The sequence below is a fragment of the Lycorma delicatula genome, chromosome 2 (assembly GCF_047948215.1).
Source record: "Lycorma delicatula isolate Av1 chromosome 2, ASM4794821v1, whole genome shotgun sequence".
Classification (NCBI taxonomy): domain Eukaryota; kingdom Metazoa; phylum Arthropoda; class Insecta; order Hemiptera; family Fulgoridae; genus Lycorma; species Lycorma delicatula.
In genome coordinates, this window is record NC_134456.1 from 81,751,767 (window position 1) to 81,767,754 (window position 15,988).

Below are 15,988 nucleotides of genomic sequence, written 5' to 3' on the forward strand. Positions count from 1 at the left end.
GAGTTGTTTATCGAGTTCTTGGTCATAAGCGGGAAAAGGACATTCTTCTGTCGGCTCTCTCGACTCAAAGTGGTGTTGTTATAGATAATGATCGTGTCTTCATTCATTAGATGGACGATCTACTTCCAGATTACCGAGGTTGGTGATACCTCGTGTCATCGACGTGTCCGAAGGGAAGTTGTAGGGAGGCTCCTTTACTAGGATTGGAAGTGCGACCAATGTTAATTTGTTATGTCTTCTTTTTTCTCATGTTTGACTTGTGACAATTTTTTTATATTCACTAGCTTGTTAACCATTTAATTTTATTGTTATATTTTTATTATACTATACTGTGTTTAAACTTTTATATGGTCTTGGGAGGTATCACTGGATGCCTACCTTTGATGTCATTTTTACTGTACAGTTAATTTATAGTTTCATTGTTTTGGTAACCGATTGTAAATAAAGCAATACACACAAAAAAAATAAAAAATTTTTTATACTACAGAACTTTATGAAATCATAGTGGCAGGTAGTGCTAATTGGCGGGAAGTAGATACCGGTAGATAACCGAACTTCGTTTGTATAGTTTCTTAGTTGTGTTTGTCAATTTTTGTTTTCATGAAATTCTTTATTATCTTAAGATTCTATCGACAGTGTGTGATAAGTAAAAGCGCTTTAGTTGGTTTCATTATTGTTGTTATTAGGTTTTGCGTAGTGATGGAAAATAAGATTTATAGTACGTATATGTAGGTTATGTTTTTGATAAAATGCATGTCTGAAAATTTATGGATGTCTATTTTTATGCACAACAAAAAAAGATATCTTTATCCGCTGACATAAATTTGTAACATTCTTTGCATTATCTCAAATTTTATTTATTTTAATCTTACGATACTAACAGGTAAAACTGTTATGATGCTAAAGCTATTACTAGAAAAAACTTAGTTTTTCTAGTTTCAGAAACGTTCATAATGATATATTTTACTTGTCATAATTCTAGTGTTTTTCTCATTAAAAAATATACCATTTTTTTGAAGTAAAATTTTTATTTCAGCCAGAGATGCGGTTTTTCACTAAATTTAGCCGATTGAAATTTATCTCAAATGTATATGTGACACAAATGTACAACATTTACATTTTCATCATAACACATTTTATTTTCTATTTTATTGCAGTTACATTTGTATTTGTAATAATATCACAAAAATGTGTTTGTATATTTCTTATTTTTAAAACAATTCTTAGAGTTAAAGAAAATGAATTTAAAAATAATAAAATTTAAATTATATTGTAGAAAATAAACTTTTGATATAATTTCTTTGCAGATTTAGGCAATGTGTGTGTAGTTCTTCCAGTTAGTTACCTTTATACAGTCTTGTGTCAGTTACAGGTTTATTAGAATTTTTTAAATTTAAATAAAAATCAACTGCTGGAAATACTTCAAAATTTTGTTAAGCGCCATTTCACACTTTTAGTGCAATTTTTAAGTGATTAAAAAAGTTGTACCTAACATTAAAATAAGTAATGCTTTATAATGTTATGTTAAGTAATAATATAAGTTGATCACACACTTAACAATTATGAATTTAAGCTGGGTTCTGTTTGATCATATAATGTTTTGATTGTATCTAATTTGTGTGTTTAGTAAAGAGTTATTAATGAAAATATGTACTTAAAGATACATAAATTTCAACAATTATTCATTTTATTTTTATGTGAATATTGAACGAGAAAAGCCAAAGAGGCCCAGATATGATCACCATGATTGATTTCCTTACTTAGTCAACATATAGAAAATCTGAAAAGAATCAAAATAATTTTTATTTTCATTCTTTGAAGGCTGAAAGTAATTATGAATAATTTAAATTAAGGCTTGGGTTGGTAAGGGGATCTCTGTAGAATTTGAGTATTTTAAAACTCTAATTTTTTTTGTTAAACTGAAAGGGCATAATGAACAATAGTACCTGGGTAGGCAACTCTGTTCAAACTTTAAGAATTTTACCCGTTCTCAAGAAATATGACAGTTGGAAAAAGAGATTGATTAACCAAAGCATTCAGTTTTGAATTAAACAACATTCTTAAAGGTTAAGGTTGATAATGATGAGAGAATTGCTTGGTGAATATTTGACAATTTTTTCAGAAGGTAGAATACATTTTTGAAATTCAGTTCCAGTATTGAATTATTTTAATTTTTTTAACTGATGGGGTTGTGGTTATGAGCTCTTTGGAGACCATGAAGTTGTGAATTTTTTCTTCTTTTGCATGATTTATTAACTTTTTTAAAAGTATTGAACGTACTTTGAGAAAGAATGGTTTGAATATTTCAATCCTTATATTCTACATTCAACTCCTTTAAATGTTTTGTTTTTTCCATGTCTGGGGTTAGAGCTATTGGAGGCAAAAGGCTTGATCCACTTGAACATCTATGTGGACTTTTTTTAACTGCTTTTTAAAGCAGTTAAAAATATATTTTATTTTTAAACATATTTTGGTTGTAAAGTATAAATGATCTCTTAAATGTTTTACATAAATGTAACATGGATAGATGATAAACTTAATCTTTTTTCAACCTGGTAGTTCTATCAAACTGATATATTCCTTGAAAATAGAATGATATGAAGCATGATAAGATATCATTGGACTAAGACATTCTTAATTTACTGGTTCCCATAGATCACAAAGTTTAATTACACTGAGTGCTGTGTTTACTGCAATTCATTGTTTATTAGTAACTTCTTTTTTTTTTTAGAATTGAGGGGAAAAAAGGAAAAAGCATATACAGACTCCAATTATGAACAGCTATATAGATTTTGTGTTGACTTGGCGCAGATTTTTTTGGAAGCTGAAGATTATAATAATGCCCTTATTGAATTTAAGGTAAATTGTTAAATTATATTGTAAATTATTAACTATAGTTAATATGAACATAATTGTACTTTGTGGTTTATGGTTTTGTTGATTACAAATTTAATTTTATGCACGCATGAAGGTTACTCAAAAAAATAAAATTAATTATTTAGGTTTTTTTTAAGATAACATCTTGAAAACATCAATCTCCTTCAAAATACTGGCCATTAGTTGATGTGCACTTGTCCCAGTGGTTTTTCCACTGTTCGAAACATATTTTTTTGTAATCTTTTAAACTAATGATGTTAAGTGCCTCCAGCGATTTTTTTTCTTCTATATCCTGAAAAAACTTTCCTTTTAGGTTATTCTTCATTCTTGGGAATAAGAAAAGGTTGTAATGGGCTAGGTCGGGCGAGTAAGGGGTTGAGAAACCATTTTCATGCCATTTTTCATCAAAAACTGGTTGATTTTCAACTGTAAGGGAAAATGCTTTGTCATGTTGAAGTAGCCAGTACCCTGAACACCACAATTCAGATCACTTTTTCTCACTGCTTTACACAGTCGCTTCAGTATTTGCCGATGGTAATGTTGGTTCACTGTGGTGCCCTGAGGAACAGATTCAACATGAACAACTCTTTAATGATGAAAAACAAACCATTATGAACATCACATTTGATTTCACTTTTCATGCTTTTTTTTTTGGTCGGCCAATGAAGTTGTTTTCCACTGGTTGGATTGCTGTTTTGTTTTAGGGTCATAGCCGTAACACCAAAATTCATCCTCTGTTATGACTTTTGACAAAAAATGTGGGTCAATTTGTGCCTGTTCTTTCAATTCCTGGCACACTCTCACATTGTTCTCCCTTTGGTCATCGGAAAGCAGTTGTGGAATAAACTTTGCCATGACACGTCTCATGTTCAAATCTTCAGTTAGGATTTTTTGGCATGAACTTCAGGAAATTCCAGTTGTTCCTCCAATTCGTCAATAGTTCTGTAACGATCTAACAGGACTTTTTTTAACATTTTCATCTGTTCTGGACATTGAGGGACAACCTGAACAGAGTTCATCTTCAAGTGATGTTTGGCCACTTCTGAACCAGGCAAACCACTTGTAAATTCTTGCCTGCTTAGAGCTTCCTTCCCATAAACTTCCAGAACCATTGAAACTGTTTCTGCTGTTGCTTTTTTAAACAGGAAACAGAATTTGATGTTGGTGCATTACTCCTTAAAGTTTGTCATCGCAAAATTGCTGAGAGTACTGGAAGGGGCTTAAGAAAACAATCACTACGTCCACTGTGATAGTTTTTCATTAACGTTACCTGGCCAACTGAACAGGTAGAGTGTCTAGTAAATGTACCTAGCGGGAGAAGGCAGCACTTCTAACCCACTTTCCTTCAGAAAATAAGTCTCTTTCTTTCTTTTTTTTGGGTACCCTTCCCCATATGTACATTTATACATTTAGAAATATTTAAACTTTTAACGGATTTATCATGGTACTAATTATTCCACCTTTGATGGATATTACAAACTTTGTTAAAAAATTAATGTGATACTGTTTTTCAATTCCTTTCCTTTGCTTAAAGTGAAAATATATTAAAAACGTTGTAAAAAACCATACTTGACACCTAGCAGTAACTGATTTCCTTGAAAGTTGAAAGAAAAAACATTCTTGTATGCTTTAAAGTTCGCTCTTCTTCACATCGCTGTGATCATCCCTTAGCACCAGCTGGTTTCTGAGAAGAAACATAAGTGTTAGACTTAAAAAAATCGCATATACTATTAAAACAGAAGTGATGTTTTACAGAATGTAACAATGTCTCTTACAATCTCAGCCTCTTTTGACCTTTTGTATTGCAAAAACCATTTTTGTCATTGTCTTTGGCATAAAATGGGTGTACCAGAAAAGGTGGGTGATATTCCTGAAATTTGTTTTGCATTGTTGGGAATTTGAAGAAATTTATAGAGTATTCATTTCAGATCTTGTCCATTTCTGATCTTGACTTGTCTACTCCTCCAGCTCATCTCAACATATGCATCTCCACAGTTTGCAGTATTTGTTAGTCAGCTTCTCATATTGCTCAACATTCTAATCTAGAGAAGAGTTGGTTGTACTGCTCATTTAAGTATATTTCCCTTTCAAACATGTAATCTTGAGTTAACATTGTACTCCAGAAAAGATCTTTACTTCAAATTCTTTTATTAAATAAAAATAAACAAAAATTTATAATTTTTTTTTAGATTTTTTTCTTTGAGAAAAAAATTAAGTCATTGATAGTTTTCTTGAATTTTCTCATCAGTTTTCTGTGATGGAGTGAAGGCTTGCTATTATGCTGTTTACATTTTGTTGTGATTAATTGACTCAACTAATCAAATTAGTTTGGCCTCAACTGTAGCCAAATTACTTTAATCAATTATTTTGTGCACGCATTCTGTAAGTTAATAATAGATGATTGACTTTTTTGTTATTAATATATTGAGTGCATGCAGAAGTCAAACAAATTTAATTTTGATGTAGGTTTTTTTTGTGTTTTTGTACTATTCTTATCCTATATTATCACAATTTCAGTTAATATTCAGTTATTACTATTCAGTTAATAATATTTGAAGTAGTTCATAAAAGTAAGTTGTGATGTATTGATGGTTACAGCGTTGACTTAAATAATATAACCTATTATACTATTTAGTTTAGTAAACTACATAAATTTTATACAGGATTAAAGCACCATAAAATAATTATGAGGATTAGTCATTGATATGGGCAATAATGGGCAGGCAGGAGTAGGTTTCGTGATGAACAAGAAGATAGGGAGGAGAGTGGAGTATTTCAAGACGCATAGCGATAGAAATCATTGTAATAAGGATAAAATCAAAACCTAAACCGACAACGATTGTTAACGTCTATATGCCTACAAGCGCCCATTATGATGATGAGGTAGAATGTGTATACGAAGGGATTGATGAAGCAATTAAACACGTAAAAGGAGATGAAAATTTAATAATAGTTGTAGATTGGAATGCAAGCATTGTAAAAGGCAAGGAAGGAAATATAGTGGGTGAATACGGGCTGGGCAAAAGGAATGAAAGAGGGGACCGACTTATAGAGTTTTGCACGAAGTATAATTTAGTAATTGTCAACACCCAATTTAAAAATCATAATAGAAGAATATACACTTGGATAAAGCCAGGCGATACTGCAAGGTATCAGATAGATTATATCATGGTTAAGCAAAGATTTAGAAATCAACTCGTTGACTGCAAAACTTACCCTGGAGCAGACATTGATAGCGACCATAATTTGGTGATAATGAAATGTAGATTGGGGTTTAAAAACCTGAAGAAAAGGTGTCAGATGAATCGGTGGAATTTAGAGAAGCTTGAGGAAGAGGAGGTAAAGAAGATTTTTGAGGAGGACATCGCAAGAGGTCTGAGTAAAAAAGATAAGGTAGAAAATGTAGAAGAAGAATGGGAGAATGTTAAAAAGGAAATTCTTAAATCAGCAGAAGCAAACTTAGGCGGAATAAAGAGAACTGGTAGAAAACCTTGGGTTTCAGACGATATATTGCAGCTGATGGATGAACGTAGAAAATATAAGAATGCTAGTGATGAAGAAAGTAAAAGGAACTATCGGCAATTAAGAAATGCTATAAACAGGAAGTGCAAACTGGCGAAAGAAGAGTGGATTAAAGAAAAGTGTTCAGAAGTGGAAAGAGAAATGAACATTGGTAAAATACACGGAGCATACAGGAAAGTTAAGGAAAATTTTGGGGTACATAAATTAAAATCTAATAATGTGTTAAAAAAATATGGTACACCAATATATAATACGAAAGGTAAAGTTGATAGATGGGTGGAATATATTGAAGAGTTATACGGAGGAAGTGAATTAGAAAATAGTGTTATAGAGGAAGAAGAGGAAGTTGAGGAGGATGAAATGAGAGAAACAATACTGAGATCTGAATTTAAGAGAGCATTAAAAGATTTAAATGGGAGAAAGGCTCCTGGAATAGACGGAATACCTTTAGAATTACTGCGCAGTGCAGGTGAGGAAGCGATTGATATATTATACAAACTGGTGTGTAATATTTATGAAAAAGGGGAAGTTCCGTCAGACTTCAAAAAGAGTGTTATAGTCATGATACCAAAGAAAGCAGGGGCAGATAAATGTGAAGAATACAGAACAATTAGTTTAATTAGTCATGCATCAAAAATCTTAACTAGAATTCTATACAGAAGAATTGAGATGAGAGTGGTGGAAGTGTTAGGAGAAGACCAATTTGGTTTCAGGAAAAGTATAGGGACAAGGGAAGCAATTTTAGGCCTCAGATTAATAGTAGAAGGAAGATTAAAGAAAAACAAACCAACATACTTGGCGTTTATAGACCTTGAAAAGGCATTCGATAACGTAGACTGGAATAAAATGTTCCAGTCTGAGTCCAGAAAAATTGTGTAGGCAGGTCACGTTTGGAATATGTAAAACAAATTGTTAGGGATGTAGTATGTAGAGGGTATACTGAAATGAAACGACTAGCATTAGATAGGGAATCTTGGAGAGCTGCATCAAACCAGTCAAATGACTGAAGACAAAAAAAAAGTCATTGATAGTTAGAAAACTATGTTTATGGTTTTCTATTCAATAAAGTAGCACAAATTTGCCATAAGGAGAAATCCTAGCATTACATCTGTTATTTTTTTTATTCTGTTGATATTTTCTTCTAAGGTGGCCCTAAGCATTTTTGATGTAGTTTATGATTTAGAAGTATACAAAAAGGAGTATTATTTATGATATTTTATATTCCTTTCTTAATAGTTAGTTTTATTTTTTGCTAACATAAATGTGTTTTACTTTTCATAATCAAAATTTGGTAGAAAATTACTGTCATTTTGTGGATGTACATTTTATTATTTTTTTCAGGAAGCTGAACAAGCTGGTGAAATGGGTGGTGTGATAATTCATACGGCTATAGCAAATAGAATGATAGGAGAAGTATATATATCACTTGATAAACCGGCTGAAGGAATCAAGCATATGTTAAAATATTTAGGTATGTTATAGAATGTGATAAGTGGAAGTACTGCTCATTTAAGTATATTTCCCTTTCAAATATGTAATCTTGAGTTAACATAGTACTCCTTTATCTTCATCCTATAAAATATGTACTGTTGCATGGCAGTGTTAATCAATTTTTATTGTTTAATATTTGCAGTGCAGGCAAAGAAACATGCTCATGTCTCACACCTCATCATCCAGAGTCAGTCTATTTTTCTGCTTTAGCATTACTTTTTTCTGACTATCAGCATTTGGCCTTTTTAATCCAGAAGATACACACAATTTCAAAGCTATATATTTTAATTTTTATACATTTCAGTATTGTTTAATTGAAATGACTTTAATTCAGTAAACTGACTTTAACTCATACATTTGACTTTTAATCCATTTCTTATTATTTAAAAAATATATATATTGCATTCTAATCCTTTTTGAATTGTTTCTAACTAAAGATAATTTGCCAGACATGCGTATTTGAAAATGTTATTTACTGAAATTTAAATGATGCACATAATTTTCATAATTACTGCCTGTTTATAATTACATTCAAAATGGATTGAAATGTAAGCTCTGTTGTAGAGTCATTAGTCTGACGATCATTCAGTTATTGAATTTTTAGCAAATTAATCATAAAATTGTCATCTTTTATCTTTTTATTAATTATACTTATAAAAAAATTACTGTGCCTAAGGACAGTTTTTACAGTTTTGTTTTTGCACATTTACTCCCTTTCCTCATTCTGAACAATTATGAAAAGGCATTGATGTAGCTATTATTGTTTTACATGACGCTGAGTATGGAATAGTGTATTGTGAAGATCTGTAGATTATTAAAAACAGTTTTCATTGCATGTCAGTGCTTCCGTGGTAGTGAATGGGTTAACTTGTATATATTTTTTATCTATCTGTTTATCATATTTGTAGGTAGTCAATAGGCTGTCAAATAAAAATTAAATGTGTTAACTTTTGATGTAATTGGTTATGTGGTTCCAGAAGATCATTTAGTATACCTAGTCAGCCCAGACACAAATTTAACATTTTATTTGTTCTCTGAATCAAATGTAATTTTGTAAATATAAATTAAATTAAATTTTGATTTGTAATTAATGTTATTGCAAATTTTTATTTCTTTTATTTTTTAAAGAATTATCCAAAGCAAGTGGTGATCTAAAAGAAGAACAGCGTGCATTAGCTTCACTTGCTCGTGCCTACTTTGTCCATGCAGAAATTTTAAGTCCTTGTCAAGAGCGTGAAAAGTCTTTAAAAGAAGCAGAAGAGTGCAACATGCAGAGTCTTATGATCTGTGATCGGTAAGTTTAGTTTACTTTTTGTTGATTTCTTTTAAGTTTTAGATTATTGATGTTTATACCTAAATCTGTGTTTTTACAAACTTTATATACTGGCACAAGTCTGAGCTTGAAATTAAGTGATTTCTATTGCCTTTACGTCAGCATCCTTCTTTTGACTTAGACTGTCTTAAACAGTATCTTGTAATGTTTTACTCTACACTTGCTTTTGTATCTTTTTATTTTATCAGCAGAAGTTTTTATATAATAAATCACATGTATTTTAAATGTTAATAAAGTACTTTTTAATAGTTGTTTGACTTAGCTTGTTTTATGTTTTAACAATCAGATTTTAGTAGTACAATTAAAATTCAACTTTATTATATTTGCCTAAGTCTAAGCTAAGTCTGAGTAAACAAATTTCAATGGCTTAGTTGATTTTGAGAAAATTTGATACTTTTGAGTTATTTTAACTAATGCAGCTGATTTTACACAAATTATATATTTACAGGGTTCTAAAAATGTAAGCATATGACTCCAATGTCTCAGATTCTTTTTTCAGGAAGTAGTCTTATATTAAGCCATGACCCAAAAAAATTTCAAAGCGAGTCTTTTTTTCCTGACAATATTTAGTTCCAAAGTTAAGATTTTGTGTATTTATAATGTAGATTTTCAAGTAATTTTTTAAGCAGTTTCCTTCAGTATACTCCAAAATATGGTGGACATAAAATATAGTGTTTTATACAGATTAATGTGGTTTTTTTTTTAAACTCTATATCTTTAACTTTTATCGGCAACTATCTTTGAGTGATCTGTAATGGATTGACCTTATTGGTGCTCAGTAATATATCATATTAGAATGTTTAAATTTTTTCATTAGTCGTTGCTGGTTTTCCCTTTCCCTTTCTTTATTGTTTTTGTTGTTTGCATGGTTCTCACAGGCAGGAAAAGTCAGGAAATATAAACTTAGTTAGGAAAAGTCAGGAATTTTTACAGATCAGGAAAAATGCAAAACATTTCAGAGAATTTCATTTTTGTTACTGAATTAATTTTAATGATGTTAATTATTAATAAAGTACTTTTTAAGTAATACCAAAATATACTTGATATACACTTTCCTGCATCAGGAAGTGGTGACCCCATCATCCAGCACATTGCAACTATGTGCATCAAGCAGTCATTAACATGTCCTGTTCTTACATTTCGTAATTTTTTTTTGTAAATTAAAGGAGAAATATTCCAAATTGTAGTTAATTTTTTCACTGGTGAAATTTTAACAAAAAGTTACCATTGAAAAACTTAAAGGTTGTTAACTGTTTTCTTGGAATTTCTCTCAAGCCTCCAAGACCTTTTTTTGTATTCTAGGTGATTAAGAGCTTTTAAATGGCATCTAAAAAGACTGTTTAATGGCCCGTGCGTAGATATAAACCTACACCTAGAATTCAGTTGGGAGGTTGTATGAGATTTGTATCTGATGAGGTTGTATGTATATCATACTTTTTGTGATGTGTGTAAAAAATATTTTCGACTGGGCAATACGGACTGAAAGGCAGTGACTTCACACAGTAAAGGAATACAGCATAATAAAATAATTAAGATAAGAAATTCTCAGCCTTCACTGAAAACATTTTTAATTATTACAATATCTTATCTTCTCATAGTCTATTGGACTATGTTTCATATCGATTACACGATATCTTCCAGTGATACTTCAACTCAGCAGACTAAAATTTTGATCAACAGTTGTGAGAACAGTGGCTGTGATACATCTGTGTATTCTTTGCCTGGATCTTCTGGTCAGAGTAATAGCATTTCAGCAGCAAATGATAATTTGAATCCTTAACTTCATTTACACAGAATGACAGCACAATTACTTTTAGTTATAAAGACAATGTTTCTAAGGTGGAGATTATTTGGGTTCAAAATTGTTGTGCAAAGTAAGTTATCCTTAAGTTCACTTGAAGATATTGGTACAACTTTTAAAATTATGTTTTCTGATAGTTGTATAGCATCAAAATTCCAGCTTGGAGCTACTAAATGCTCTTATGTCATCAGTTATAGCCGTGCATCATACTTTGATGGCATTTTGTAAAATCAGCTGCGTGTTGTTGTGTTAAGTATGTGGTCTGCTTTGTTTTTGATGAAGCATTAAATAAAATTGTTCAAAGGGGTCAAATGGACATATTTGTGCAATTTTTAGATACAGAAACAAATAAAGTATGAACAAGGTATTATAACAGTATATTTTTGGGAAAGCCCACTGCTCAACATCTCAATGGTTTCGTAGAAGGTATTTACCCTCTAGATAAAAATAAAATGTTACAAATATCTATAGATTGACCAAATGTGAATTCAAGCTTTTTTTAAATGTTCACTGATCAGCAGATTTAGGAATACCCTGAAGGAAAGCGTTTGGTAAATATTGGTGTTTGTGGTTTACATATTGTAAATAGAGCCATGAAAACAGGGATTGAATCTGTCAAATGGAGTATTCATACCTTTTTTAAGAGATCTTTACTTGTTTAATGATAGTCCAGCATGGTGTGCTGAATTTACCTCAATCACAGGAAATAATAAATTTTCTTTAAAATACTGTATGACTAGATGGTTAGATAATGTGAAATGCTTAGAACGAGCCTTGATAATTTTGAATGATGTAAAGAAATTTATTAATAAAGCAAAGAAACTTCAATCTAAGCCATGCACCATTGTTGGTTGAGCATTGCAAAGACAGATTCCTAAAAAAATAAAATATGTTTACATTTTACAGAGTAAATTGCAGTATCCTAACATTATGAAACTCAGGAAATTTTTACTAAATTGGTCAAAAAAGTCTGGAAAACCCAAATTTAAAATTTGGTTTGTGTATAAACGAACTCTAGTTTATGTGTAATATCTTGGAGTTATTAATGAAGAAAACTTGACCTGATTTAAATATGTTGAATCTAAAAATAGTTTGACAGTTTTGCTTAACGTTAATGAATATTTTAGTAGATTTAGAAAATAATTACTTTGTTACTTTTATAATATTAAAAACAAATATTTATTTTATAAGTTAAATTGTTGATTTTAATTTGAGTTATGTTGGGTTAAAGTAAGTCCAAATATAGTTAGTGTTTTGTGTTAAATTTCAGAGTTAAATGGTAGAGCAGTCTTGGTGGCTACTACTCAGTTTTTCATACAAAGTTTCTGGGTTCAAATCCCAGACAGGTATATTCATATGCTGCAAAATGCCTATAATGTATTCCTCCACAAGCATCAAGCCTACATGTTTTATTAATCATTTTAAAAAAATTTGAATATTTAAATTTTGGCTTAAATTAGTGTCATTGTGGTTTGAAACTTTATTTTTTATTGTTTGTTGTTGTTTCTCATATTCATATTGCTTAAGGTATTACTACGATATGTACATTTAAATTAATTTATTGTTACTTATAATTAATAATGTTATTCAATGTAATTTTTTTGCAAAATTGTCAAGGTTGGTCAAATAAAAAAAAATAATCTGTAAAATGTTCTACATACGCATTTAGTAGCCAAGAAATACACAAAATTGTATTATACATTAAATAAGAACAAAAATATATCTGCTCGTAAGGTATAGTTAATTTTTTTTTGTAAATTAAATTTTTTTAATAGGTTCATTAATATTTTGATAGGTTCAAATATTACTGTGTATTTTATGATTTTTAAATAAGGTGCAATTTTAGGCTGTATTAAAATATTTGAATTTTGCTGTAAAATAGTTTATTAAAACATATATTGTGAAATTAATTTAATTTGCCCTCCTCTTTCACTTTCAGTACATTTCCTTTTATATGTTGTAAACTGATGTTGTAAAATGAATATATCAATGTGATGTGTAAAAATGTAAGTAGCCATACATATTTCTAATATGGTATGCTTTTTATTTTCTTTAGGTTAAAAGATATCTCTAGTAATAAAGATATAGCTGAAATGAAGTCAAGAGTTTATCTGAACTTAGGACTTGTTATGGAAGCTCAAGACTATACTGATAATGCTATTAAATATTTAGAAAAGGTATGATACTTAAAATATTATTTTGTTACTATTACTGGTACAATAAACAAATTAACTGTACATTCATCAAAATTTCCATCTTCCTTTCTTTAATGTGATGGTTTTCTAAACAGGATGTGGAAAGTGTACTAGGTGAAGACAAACTTATTTCAGAAAAAAAAGAAATATGAGAAGTTAATTTTAGCCCAATATATAGATTGATTTTAGAAAGAAGCTGAATAAAAACAAAGCCAACATTTATAATTGTAGATCTTAAAAAAGTGCTTTGTAATATTGAATGGAATATTTAAAATTACAATAGAAATATTTTTGAATATAGAAAAGCTGAGTTGTTTGTAATTAATATAAGAATCAGGTACAAGAAAAATAAAAATGATTATGTTTATTTATGGCCAGCTATGGTAAAAAGGAAAGAGTCAAGGATGAGGCATTCATTACTTGTCAATCTCTTTGTGGAAGAAGTAATGTAAGAAGTGTAAGAAAATTTTAAATTTGTAACAGTAAATATTTGAACCTATTATTTTGATTGAAATTAGGAATTAGTAGTGAATGGGATAAATTCATTGCTTGAGAAGTTCAGATTGTTAGTAACGAAAGTAAAGTGATTGAAGTAAAGGAAGTGCATTAACAGTAAACTTCAAATTTTCTGGCTGATAGTTTACTAATTAAATGAAGGATAATGTAGTATTTAAAAAGTTAATAATCAGGCTAATGACATTATTTAAAAGAAAAATTTAATTTTACTAGACAAGAGGTTTTATACTTTGAAATGTATGCCTTTTGTTCATAAATTGTAAGAAAAACTAGTTTAAATATTACTTATATGAATTGTGTGTTTAGATGTGCTATAATAGTTTTGTTACAGTTTGTTCATGATCCTTTTTGTAGCACATGTTTGGTTCACTTATAACAGCTGTCTAATTTGTTGTGTTCTGCGACATTTGCACAAAACAGTATAGATATGTTATTGCTCAACTACTGTCCTGGAGTTCATGACTCAATTTTGAATACCTTTAAAATCTTATGGAACATTTGGTTCTTTAAAAGTACAGGCAAAATCTGATGATGGAGTTTTCAGAGTTGTAGACTTTTTTAATGTAACTTTATTCTTATGATTGGGATTGCCACTTTAGGCTAGCCCGTAAAATTAATTCTTACTTTTTTGGTCTTACAGTTTTTTAAATTTTTTCTTCAAACTATTCTACAATAAAGTTCTTCAACAATATTGAAGAAGTAATATTTTGCAATATTATACATTTATTGAATTATACCACTCACCTGTGACATCACAACATAGACAACTACAACAGCTGTATGTCAGTGCTACATTAGTGCTCCTTGGGCTGAGAGGTGGTATTATTGACCCAGTATACCCACTTAGCCACTAGTTTATTTATTCTTTGTGATGGTGTGCGATTTTGCAAATATTATTTTTTAACTGTTAACAAACATGCTTAAGAAAAATAAAACAATAGTTCTTCAAACTATTCTACAAACAAGTTAGAAATGCTTGTTTTGTAAATATTATTTATTACTAATTAAGTTTTTATTATTTACTTATTCTTTAAATTTTTTATTTTACTTTTTTCAGATATGAACTGATGATTATTTAACATAATGATGATGTAATTCTAGATTTTTAGAACATTCTTTGTAATTGGTTTTTGATTTTCCTATTTATTTCAATGATCGTTTAACATAGTTGTTTCTTTGTGCGTTCTAAGACTTGTAAACACAAAATTATGATTTTTAAAATCCATGTGTTTGGGTGACGATGTAACAAAAAGGTTTGATATAAATGAGCATTTTCTTCTTTAATCTGAGTTACTGAAAGAAAATAATTTTTAGACTATATTTTATTTCCAGTAAAGACTAATTTTATAGCTCAGGTTTTACGTATTTGGACCAACAGAATTAGGCGTTTACAAGAAGGTTTTTAGGCTGAGGTATATAAAAATAAACTTGTTCTTTTCTAAATTTACTCTAAATTCTATTACTTTATATCATTTAATTCATTACTTGTTAACAAAGTAATTACTTTTGTTGCATATGGCTGGATATATGACCTAGAAATTTTGTTTTTGAGGAAATAATTATGCATGCTTTTTGTATCGTGTGTGCATCATTTACTTGAAGATTTCAGAAATCATGCACTCAATAATTTCAAAGTTAATATTTATTTTTTAGGCAGTCTACATATGTCGTAGTTTGGATTTATGGGAAGAATTATGTTTGAGTTATAGAAATATAGGTATTTCTTATAGAAATTCTGGTGATACAGATAAGGCTCTAAAGGCATTTGATCTCGGTTTAATGGCTGCTGAAAGACTTTCTGATAAAGCAAAGTCTATGTCTGATATACTGTTATTGAAAGCAGGGGTAAGTTGTATGTTAAATTATTTATGTTAATTATAGAGGGTGGCCCAACTGTTAATCAAAGTAAAAAAAATATTATAATGAATGATAATCTATAATATTACTATGAAAATACAGTCGTTAGTTGATGGGTAAGGCAGGGAATTTAACACAAGTAAAATAGCAGTTGCTCAACGTTTTTTATGAAAACCTAATTTATGAAGATAAATTGGAAAAAAATATTTTACTGCAATCTGTGAATCAGATAAAAAAGCAAACTAACTTAGGATATATTTATCATTAGAACCAAACCAGATAATCTGCTTGAATGTAAAACCTCAGGGACAAAAATGTAAGAAAACTTTCTTGCTCTATAAAATAGTCAACAACAATGGAAATGTGTTATGAGCCACATGAATCTGGATAGATTCA

General features: G+C 29.7%; 1 protein-coding gene across 1 annotated transcript in view; it reads left to right on the forward strand.

The window, feature by feature from the left end:
* Positions 1 to 530: 530 nt before the first annotated feature.
* Positions 531 to 15,988, forward strand: part of LOC142318940 (tonsoku-like protein) — a 90,629-nt gene continuing 75,171 nt past the window's right edge. Inside the window, exons 1-6 of the mRNA XM_075355620.1 lie at positions 531 to 718; positions 2,732 to 2,859; positions 7,741 to 7,870; positions 9,019 to 9,184; positions 13,081 to 13,201; positions 15,389 to 15,580. Coding sequence (XP_075211735.1) covers positions 601 to 718; positions 2,732 to 2,859; positions 7,741 to 7,870; positions 9,019 to 9,184; positions 13,081 to 13,201; positions 15,389 to 15,580 — 855 coding nt within the window. The 5' untranslated portion in view covers positions 531 to 600. The remainder of the gene's footprint in view (positions 719 to 2,731; positions 2,860 to 7,740; positions 7,871 to 9,018; positions 9,185 to 13,080; positions 13,202 to 15,388; positions 15,581 to 15,988) is intronic.